General features: G+C 51.1%; 1 protein-coding gene across 1 annotated transcript in view; it reads left to right on the top strand.

The window, feature by feature from the left end:
• KCNK18 (potassium channel, subfamily K, member 18) overlaps positions 1-6,842 on the top strand; it is a 12,470-nt gene extending 5,628 nt beyond the window's left edge. Inside the window, exon 3 of the mRNA XM_010859585.1 lies at positions 6,049-6,842. Coding sequence (XP_010857887.1) covers positions 6,049-6,842 — 794 coding nt within the window. The remainder of the gene's footprint in view (positions 1-6,048) is intronic.
• The last annotated feature ends 4,023 nt before the right edge of the window (positions 6,843-10,865 follow it).

Genomic DNA, 10,865 nt, shown 5'->3' with positions numbered 1-10,865 from the left:
CAGTGGCTACTATGGATTCTGGGGGCCAGCCACCTGGGGTCAGAGCTGTGTGACCTCCAGTGAGCAATGTAGCCGGTCTGAGCCTTGTTCCCTAATCTCTAACTCCTCCCAGACCTGCCTTCAGGGTCTGTGTAAGGATCAGTGACAAGCACCTATATAAGCAGCTGCCACTAACAGAAAACCCAAGACAACTGGCTTAAACCGCAAGGAAAATGTCACCTTGCAAGTAAGAAGGCCAGTGGGGGACGGCTCTCAGGCCGCTTGCTGGGCAGCTCACTTGTGACACTGACCATCAGATTCTCTCCATCTGGCTCAGCAGGTCATAAGATGACCACCAAGGTCCACTCCCACCCTGCTGTAGTCACATCTCATAGGCAGAGGAAGGGCTGGCTGTCGTAATCAGCAAGGAAACTTCTTCCGAGAAGCCTCCCACCCCAAGCCAGTCCCTGGCAAAGGGGGTTGGATTACTGGGATGATTTAGACTAACTGGATCTATCGCTGAATCAGATGAGGGAGCAGCGGCATTCCAGGGAAAGAGGGGGGAATGGCTGCTGGATGGACAGGCAGTGTCTACTGTGAGGAGCGCATATAAATGGACACGTGCTTGTGTCGAAGGGCGTCCCCGTGTGGCTTCTTTCAGAACAGCTCTCATTCACCTGAATGCTGATACAGGCAGGGGGACAGGTAAGGGTCAGAAAGTGGGGTAGTTGTTGTTTATTCGCTAAAGGAGTAACAGCAACTTAATAGCTGTGCTACTGAGCACATACCAGCGTCAGGCATGGTGTCAGCATGTTTCATATGCACGATTTTATTTAATTCTCACAGCAGCTCTACAAGGTAGGCGCTGTGACTGTCCCTTTTGGGAGTGACCTTGGACTTTGGCATGGCCGATGTCTTAGACTAAAGGATTCTTTATGGTGGGGGCTGTTCTGTACACTCATCGTGGGATGTTTATAAGTATCCCTGGCTTCTCCCCATTATGGAAACCCAACTTTTTCCCTGCTGTCTCCACCAGTTGTGAAAGCCCAGAATGTCTCCAGACATTGCCAGATATCCCTCAGGGAGCAAAGCTGCCCCCTGTTGAGAACCACTGATGTGATGTAATGGTTGTCAGATCGTGGTCCCTGGGCCAGTGGCATGACTATCACCAGAGAACCTGTTAGAAATACAAATTAATTATCAGGCCCCATCTGAGACCTACTGAGTCAGAAGCTATGGATGCGGGGCCAGTGAACTGTGTAGTAACCAGCTCCACATGTGATTTTGATGCACAAGACATTTGAGAAACACTCTCCTGGGACAAGTGTTCTCAGGCCAGGCTGCACGTCAGAATCACCGGGTTATCATTTACAGGTGCTCCCTCCCTCCGCCGCCATGCCTGGACCCCACACCAATCAAGTCAGACTTACTCGGGACAGGCCCAGGCATCAGTGTTTTTTCAGAGCCCTCCAGGTGATTCTAATGGTAGTCCAGGCCATGAAGCACTGATCTAATGGAAATGCATTAGCTTGGTTTATATCCCAAGAAAACGATGCTCCCACTCATGTCCAAGTCCATTAGGACATCAGGCCATCCAGTAATTACTACTGGAAGGGGATGTTGGGGCTGTTTCTGCACTGCCCACAATCAATAATGGCCCTGCTGGTAATGCTGCTTGCTGCCCCGCATCTCTGGGTCACCTGAAATGCACCTGACCTTGATGATGAGGAAGGGACCCTGGGCAGGTATGAGGCTGATCAATCCCCAGTCATTTCCAAATGGATCAGCCCCCCGGGATTTGAGAGTGCATGGGCTGTTAAATCCTCAGAGACAAAGTGAGGTGAACTGATGGCATTAGAATATACGCCTGCATTATAAGAAATGATATGATTTATCCATTCTGTGTTCTAGCATTCAGTAATTGGGGAGGCAATCCATTTCCTTCACAGGGGCCTGTGCTCTGAGACTTGCCTTTCTGCCGTATGGCCTGTCCTCTGGATTGTAATCGTATTCCACTCGGAGGCAGCCACAATGACTGTTTATGATCCACTGAACCCACCTTTGCCAAGGACAGCATGTGGGTGGTGGGGGCAGAGGTCTTTGGGCGAGGGGTGCACACGCTTGTTGGCTGTGGGCTGGGGGCCTCAGACGAGTCACCTGACTTTCCTCTTCCTTGCCCATTGACATGCAGTAATAGGGGTGGTTGCCAGCATTAGGGGTTCTGGTATGCATGGAATTCTGACTCTAAAAGGCACTTTACTCCATAAATCCTGTAAGAAATGTGATATTCTTCTCTTTACATAGATCTCACCTTAAGACCCCATCCTGGAGGCTGGGGGGCTTCCACTGGGAGCTTTTCCTGATTTTCCTATGGGTGCACGAAAGCTGGGGACTTACGCAACATCTGGAAAACGGGATAACTCCGTGCTTACGGGTCCCTCTGCTGACATCTTTTAAGGACTGCCGGCCCTGCAGGGCCTGTGACAAGCTCGGGCATGGAAATCTTTGCTGACACCCAGGCCTGGACCCCTCCAAGACTCCATGGCCTCTCTGAACTCCTGTCCCCATGAGGGGCTCCGGGTGCCCTCCTTTCTTCTTTTCTCTGCCCTGGAGAATCTCTCTACCCCCTCCACACTCACCCTGGCTCCAGAGAGCAGCTGCCCTGGCTTTAGCACTTAAGGGTTTTACCAGAACAGGAGACCCTGAGTCCTGGGCACATGGGGTAGTTGGTCCTCCTATCCAGGGCCTCCTCTATTCCCCGCCTCCGCCCTCTCCCTGAGATGCCACTGCACCCCCACCTCCTCGGTGGTCATTGTCACTGAAGTATGGACGAGACGCTGTCCTGAGGTCCCTTCTGCCACCTCCTCTCCCCGAGGGGAGGGCTGAGCTGCTGGAGCCCTGCAGGGAGCAGAGACCAGAAACCCTGGGCTCCCTCAGCATGGCCGGCCCCACTGAGCAACCCTGGTGTCTGATGGGCGGTTTAGCCAGGGAGAGCTCACTCCCGACCCTGGTGCTGTCAGTCCTGCTGGGAACTGAGGGAGCTGAAGTCATGGCTTTGCTTCCCTCTTGAATAGGAGCTCCTGGAGGGCATGACCTCTGCCCGTTTCTCACTGCATCCTCAATACTGCCCACAAAAGCCTGGCACAGAGTAGGTCCTCAATAAATATGAATACAGCTTGGATGCCCTTGTTCCAATCTAATTTGTTGTTGTTCACTCGCTTGGGCTTCCCTGATAGCCCAGTTGGTAAAGAATCCACCTGCAGTGCAGGAGAGCCCAGTTCGATTTCTGGGTTGGGAAGATCTGCTAGAGAAGGAATAGGCTACCCACTCCAGTATTCTTGGGGTTCCCTGGTGGCTCAGCTGGTAAAGAATCCACCTGCAATGCAGGAGAGCCCAGTTCAATTCCTGGGTTGGGAAGATCCACTGGAGAAGAGATAGGCTACCCACTCCAGTATTCTTGGGGTTCCCTGGTGGCTCAGCTGGTAAAGAATCCACCTGCAATGCAGGAGAGCCCAGTTCAATTCCTGGGTTGGGAAGATCCACTGGAGAAGAGATAGGCTACCCACTCCAGTATTCTTGGGGTTCCCTGGTGGCTCAGCTGGTAAAGAATCCACCTGCAATGCAGGAGACTTGGGTTCGATCCCTCGCTTGGGAAGATCCCCTAGAGAAAGGAAAGGCTACCCACTTCAGTATTCTGGCCTAGAGAATTCCATGGACTGTATAGTTCATAGGGTCGCAAAGAGTCGGACACGACTGAGCGACTTTCACTTTCACTCACTAGGTTGTGTCTGACTCTGTGATCCCATGGACTGCAGCATGCCAGGCCTCCCTGTCCTTCACTTTCTCCTGGAGTTGGCTCAAATTCATATCCACTGAGTTGATGATGCTCTCTAACCATCTCATCTTCTGCACCCCCTTCTCCTTTTGCCCTCAATCTTTCCGCTGTCAGGGTCTTTTCCAATGACTCAGCTCTTGGAATCAGGTGGCCATGTTTTCCTCTTTGATGACCTGTTACTGATCTCCACGTGCAATTGCGTACTTGCTGTGCTTAGCTGCTCAGTCGCGTCCGACTCTTTGCAACCCCACGGACTGTAGCCCACAGAGCTCTTCTATCCATGGGATTCTCCAGGCAAGAATACTGGAGTGGATTATCATGCCCTCCTCCAGGGGATCTTCCTAACCCAGGGATTGAACCCAGGTCTCCTGCACTGCAGGCAGATTCTTTACCTTCTGAGCCCCCAGGGAAGCATACTCACTGGGGTGGTTATTTGATTCATATTTGCCTCCTTCACTAGGCCAGAAGCTCACCGAGGTTGGATCCCGTATCTGTTTGGCTCACGGCTATGCCCCAGTGCATGTAGCGAGTGCTTATGTGCCTAGACCATATGAATGTAGAGCTCGCTGCGCCTGCCATCAGTGGTACCTTGCGGAAGCAGCAGGGTGGTGTGGAGAGCCCTGGGAGGGATGCACACGGAGGAAACCCTCTGAGGGCCTCCCCCGGGGCCCCAATGAAGATGGGCAGCCTGACCACCTGCGTGTGCCTGGAGGGCAGACGCTGAGGCCAGAGTTTGCACAGGAAATGGTGGCTCTGGAGGAGGTTGCGGTTTAGCGAGCTTGTCAATTGCCTTCCAATTAATTTACATAATTGGACTGGGGCTTTCTGCACGAATCATCCTTTAGGACATCAAAAATTAAACACAGGCATTAAATACAGAAGCTTCTCCCTCTTTGTGGGAGGCACTGAGCTTACCCACTCCAGAAGATCCGGCGACTTGTACTGTGGGATTTGACAGTCCTCTGCTCCTGGGCCTCTGTCGACAAGAGAGGAGGCTGGGGTGATGGGAGGAAGCAGCTCGTGAAGAGAAGGAAGACTTCAACCCAGCCCTCTCTTGGCTTCGCTCACCTGTCCTCAATGGTTAGCATATCCAGCCCCCTTGTTGCTCCTGACCCAGCGGAGGGAGCTGGCTTGGGAGCCAGATGGGATTTCCAGGCATCCATCCTAGAGTGGCATTTATTGAGTACCTACTGTAGGCCAGGTTTCAATGCTTTGACCTCCAGCTTCACAGTTTATCACACGTATGCTCCTGGCTAAGTCAGTTCACTTCTCTGAGCCTCAGTTTCCCCGTCTGTGATGGTGATCACCATAGCTACCAATGAAGGCTTGTTAATACCTGGCCACCAGTAAGTGCTCAAAAAGCCAGCTCTTATTATTAGATCGAGGACATTGACTGCCTGGGAATGACACGCCCAGCGCGTGTGAGGCACTGGTCTCTTGTAATCCCTCCAGCTGGTCAGTATGCAAAGCAGGGGTGGTCCACCCCACTTTAGAGATAAGAAACCTGAAATGTGAGCAGTCACATCACTTTCTAGTAAATGGTAGAGCTGGAACTGGAAATGAGGCTGGCAGGATGCTGGATGCTGGGGTCCTCAACTCTTCACTGTTGTTCATGAACAGTCGTCTGACCCACTCAACGGCAGCTGGCTCTAAGGGCAGCAGTGGTCTGTCATTCACTGCTCCTCTTTCTGCCATCCCAGGAGCTGTGTGCACTGCTTACCCACCACTGGCACGTAATTGCTCTTATATAGAAACAAACCTCATACAGAGACCCAGACATCCCAGAAAGGATGGGCATGGCTTCTTAGGAACCCATGCTTTCATGGAGGATGACGGAGGCGATGGGTTTGCTTGCAAAGCCACCACACCTGTCACCTGAGCTCATCGCGTTTCTCCAGGTGTGCTGGCTCTGTCCTCTTTCAGACGCTCAGAGATGGCAAAAGGCAAGGCAGTCAGCTCACTCCCACATGCGGGCTCGTCTCCTGCCAAGGACATGAGTCTCCCTTACCCTAAAGATAAGCTGGGTTTCACCTCCTACTGCCCCAACCAAAGCAGACCTAACATCAGACAAGCTGATGAATGTTTTAAGATGAATATTTTTAAAATATGTGGTGCAAAATGTCATGCCAAGGAAAGGAAATGGCAGAAGGTCTCTTTAAAGGTTTTTTGTTTTTTTTTTTTTGCGCCGGAGTGGGAGGAGCCGCCGACCACCTGGGCACGGTCTTCTTTTTCAGGTTACAGCCACATCTACCCCGTCACCAGGCTCGGCAAGTACCTGTGCATGCTGTACGCTCTCTTTGGCATCCCGCTGATGTTCCTGGTCCTCTCGGACACGGGCGACATCCTGGCCACCATCTTATCCACGTCCTACAATCAATTCCGAAGATTTCCCTTCCTCCCCACTCCCCTTCCCAAGTGGTGCTCCGGACGCCCCAGCAAAAGACGACCCGACTCCTGTCCCGCAGATGAAGACGTCCCGCACGTGGTCATCCACGACCCGGAGCTCCCGGCCCCCAAACCTGCCCCCGCGGCCCCAAGCAGCAACATGGAGCTGTTCGAGAGACTTCTGGCACGGGAGAAAGACAACACCCTCCAGGTGCCTCCTCAGGCCATGGAAAGGAGCACATCGTGTCCCGAGCTGGGGTCCGGGCGGCTCTCGAGCTCCATCATCAGCAACCTGGATGAGGTGGGGCGGCAGGTGGAGAGGCTGGACGTCCCCCTCCCCGTCATAGCCCTCGTGGTCTTCGCCTACATTTCCTGCGCGGCCGCTGTCCTTCCCATCTGGGAGAAGCAGCTGAACTTCGAAAACGCGTTCTACTTCTGCTTCATCACTCTGACCACCATTGGGTTCGGGGACATTGGGCTGGAACACCCTCACTTCTTCTTGTTCTTCTCCATTTACATCATCATTGGGATGGAGATTGTGTGCATTGCTTTCAAGCTGGTGCAGAACAGGCTGCTTCACCTCTATAAAACTCTCATACTCTTCTTTGCAAACGGGAGGTTTTCCAGTCCTGTCAAAAAGTGAAACTGCTCCATTGACTCGGGTTTTCCCATCTTGTTGAAGAGGGAAAGCTGCGTTGACTCTCAGGTGATGCCGCCGGCCAAGCTGATTGTCTCATCCTGTGTTTGGGGGCGCTCTAGTTAGAACTGGTGTCGCCTGAGACCTTGGAGTCACATTCCGACATGACATCTAATTACTGTCTTGAGGCCCTGCAGAAAAGTGGCCAATGTCTTGATAGGAAATCAAGACATTAGAAAAAACTGTCACCATCCTCTGAAGTCCAATTAATTGCCATCTCCATTTTTCAAAAGCTTCCCCTGATGTGAATCAAACCATCTCACAGATGTCACTGGGTTTCTTACAGCAGGAGGGAAAAAATTACCTTTGATTTTGCCATTTGTACTTTCAGCTAAATTAAAACCTTCCTAAGCCTCTCCCCTTCTATCCTTGGTGAAGCAGAGTGAGTCTGAGCCACCTCTTTTCTTGAATGACTGCATGAGTCGGATCAGCCCAATCCCCGCCCTTGTAACATACACCGATGGCACTAAGAGAAATTGTCACCTGTGTTCACAGGGGCCTGGCAGATTTCCTGATTGCCAGATTCAGTGTAGACTAGGGCTCTCACCAAGTGGCACAGGATCGCATCTCCTGAGTGAGCTGGCATGTGAACATGTTGATGTTTATGGACGGTTATGTAAAAGGGCTGGTGCTTATCTGGTGGATGTGAGCAGTTCATGAATGACTGGCGTGTGAATGGGGGGTCTGTGTGGCATGTGGCCTGGTACTCCAGCTCCCTTTGCCGGAGGACTTTCTCTGGCCACTAAAGTGCAGGCATGTGCAGGGCAGGCTAGAAGTGCCAAGGGGTTAACACTCCCGGGTACATCCCTGAACTGATGACCCGTGGGAGTGGGTGGACATATGGCCCCAGCTTCTTGCCCCTCTCATGGGATAACTTTGGACCACATTCAACACTGTCTCCCCGAGCTCCCCAGGGCAGTCGAGCCTCACTTGCTCATGAGTGTGCCCATGTATTGGTGTGCCCTCCTTCATTTGTCTGTCTCACGTCTCCACTCCTCTTGAGATCACCCCGAGATAACCCACTTGCACATAAAGCCCTGTCTCAGAGTCACTCCTGGGGGCCCCAGCCTGGGAGAGGAAGTACCAAATCCGTATAGAAAACCGGTTGGATTGTGCATGGAATAACATGAGCCACTCTGTTTCCCTATTCACTTATTGGAAGTGTATTATTGGAGAGAAGCAAAGTTTCCTGAATGCTTCTTTGAAAGAATCTTGGAAAAATCAATTCATGTCCTGTGATTGGCCAAACTGCATAACCAGTGAATTTTCCTCCAAGGTATAGAACAAAATCCCTAAGTCAGGAAGATCCCCTGGAAGAGGAAATGGCTACCCACTCCAGTATTCTCGCTTGGGAAATCCCGTGGATGGAGGAGCCTGGTGGGGTACAGTTCCTGGGGTCGCAAAGAGTTGGACAGGATTGGGCGCCTGAGTGCACAGGTAGAGCAAAAGTCACAAGAACCAGTGAAAACTGCCAGTGGGCTCCAGTTTGAAGTGAAAGGAAGCCAGCTCCCAGTGCGGGGTGCAGGCCTTCCTTTCTGGATCTTTCCTTTTCTACCCTACTACTGTTGTTTATGCAAGTTAACAGCTTGCAAGTTTCTGTGCCAGACACAGCGTGACAAGGTTTGTGTTAGTTGCTTAGTCACGTCCTCGATTCTTTGCGATCCCATGGACTGTAGCCCATCATGGTCCTCCATCCATGGGATTCTCCAGGCAAGAATACTGGAGTAGGTTGCCATTCCCTTCTCCAGGGGATCTTTCCTGACTCAGGGATCGAACCTGGGTCTCCTGCATTGCAGGTGGATTCCTTACCATCTGAGCCACCAGGGAAGCCCAGAGGAAGGTTTACCGCAAGGCCATGCAAGTAGACGGGTGCTAATGCCCTAAAAAGCCCTGAGCTCCCCAAAGGATTTCAGCAAAAAACTTTTAGAAACCAGATGAGAGAGGGGGGTTGCAGGGTCTGTGATCATTTCGTGAGCAATACTCTGGGTGATGGTGTCATATGGTGGCATGGTGACGGTGATGGTGGCAGGGTGGTGTCACAGGGGTTAACATTATCAGTGCCCAGGATTCAGGAGGCCTGGGGCTAGGTGCTCAGGGTCATCAAGTAGTTAACACCTTCCATTTGTTGGAGAGGCGGAGGGTTTTTTTTTTTTTTTTACATTCTCCAAACAACTCAGGAAATGTGCATCAAATACTATTATCTGGGTACTTCAGAGGAGCTAAAGCAGAGGATATGGGGTCTGTCCCCCGTAGGTGCCATAGGGTCCTCGGTTACACTGTTCAGCTTTTTGCCCCTTTAACTCTTTAAGACCTACCTCAGGAAAGGGAATTGATACGGTGTGAACAGGAACCACTGAAAGACATGGAATTTCAGGCAGCAGCCACTGGGACTAGGGTTTTTGTGAAGTCTCCCCACATCCCTGAAGTCAGTCACCCAGTTTCTGTGCAGCAAAGCTGCTCAGACCCAAAGGTGATCAAGACTAGCCACTCATGTGAGACAACATGATTGGATTTAAAGTCCAGTTCAGCAAACATTCATTGAGTGCTTGCTGTTTTCCAGGATCATAGAGGATTCCAAAGATAATCAGGCATATTCTCAGAAACGTGGAGGTAATTACTGGTGATATTCAATCTCTCCGTGGACAGAGGATCCTAGAGGGCTATAGTCCATGGAGTTGCAAAGAGTCAGACATGACTGAGTGGCTAACACTTTCACACTTCCACTTGCATTGAATTGCTCAGTCCCTTCCTTCTTAAGGAGAGTCCTGTTCAAACACAAACAGAGTTTGTTAGGGGTAAGTTTTATACAAATTAAAGGTTTGCTTATTACATTTGCTAATGGATGTTCTTCTGTGGTTCTGAGAAAATATAAATTCTTCCCTCCAAGACTGGAGGGAAGTTGACTGAAAAAAAAATAGTCACAACCTGAAATTAGAGGGCTAGAATGACAGATAGCTGTGACATCCTTGTTTATTGATATGGCAGGAGACATTCCATTTCATGATATTCCAGTCATGTATGGATGTGAGAGTTGGATTATAAAGAAAGCTGAGTGACAAAGCATTGATGCTTTTGAACTGCGGTGTTAGAGAAGACTCTTGAGAGTCCCTTTGACAGCAAGGATATCCCACCAGCCCATCCTAAAGGAAATCAGTCCTGAATATTCATTGGAAGGACTGATGCTGAAGCTGAAACTCCATTACTTTGGCCACCTGATGCAAGAACTGACTGATTGAAAAAGACCTTGATATTCTGGGAAAGATTGATGGCAGGGGAAGGGAATGACAGAGGCTGAGATGGTTAGATGGCATCACTGACTCGATGGACATGAGTTTGAGCAAGCTCTGGGAGATACTGATGGATAGGGAAGCCTGGTGTGCTGCAGTCCTTGGGGTCGCAAAGAGTCAGACACGACTGAGCGACTGAACTGAACTGATTCCATTTTGCAACACTGACACCTGGGGGCTCAGAGAATTCACATGTCTCCCCATCTCCCTCCCCTTGAGATTCAGAAGTCATTGGTCGAGTTGCCACTTGGGCTTTTTAAAAGTTCCCCCAGTTGATCCCAGCGTGTGGTCAAGAGTTGAGAACCATGCACTAGCTGCTCTCTCACCTGAATGCCCTTTTCCCTTCTAGGACTGATGAAGACTTAAGTTCCTGCCTCAGCCCACATGTCCCCTCCTCTGGGTACTGTCCCCTGACTTCTGGTCTCCCCTATGCTCCCACTGCACCCACCGTAACCCCTTCCTCTGTGACAGGTCCTCTCTCCGAGTAAAATGATTGTGTCTTTTTCATTATCATTGTTCTTTGACTCCTCCCATCCATACGTCGCCGTGTCTACCACAGACGGGAGAACTCTGGGCAGAACTTCGGTGCACCAATGCCAAGGAGAGCAGCCACCCCTTACCGCTCACCTGCCACCTCCAGGCCCCAAGCTGAGTCCTTCCCCGGGTGGCCACCAGGTGGCGC

This window comes from Bison bison, unplaced genomic scaffold (genome assembly GCF_000754665.1).
Source record: "Bison bison bison isolate TAMUID 2011002044 unplaced genomic scaffold, Bison_UMD1.0 scf7180017864456, whole genome shotgun sequence".
Classification (NCBI taxonomy): domain Eukaryota; kingdom Metazoa; phylum Chordata; class Mammalia; order Artiodactyla; family Bovidae; genus Bison; species Bison bison.
Note: the sequence above shows the minus strand (reverse complement) of the source record. Positions and strands in the feature narration are given on the sequence as shown.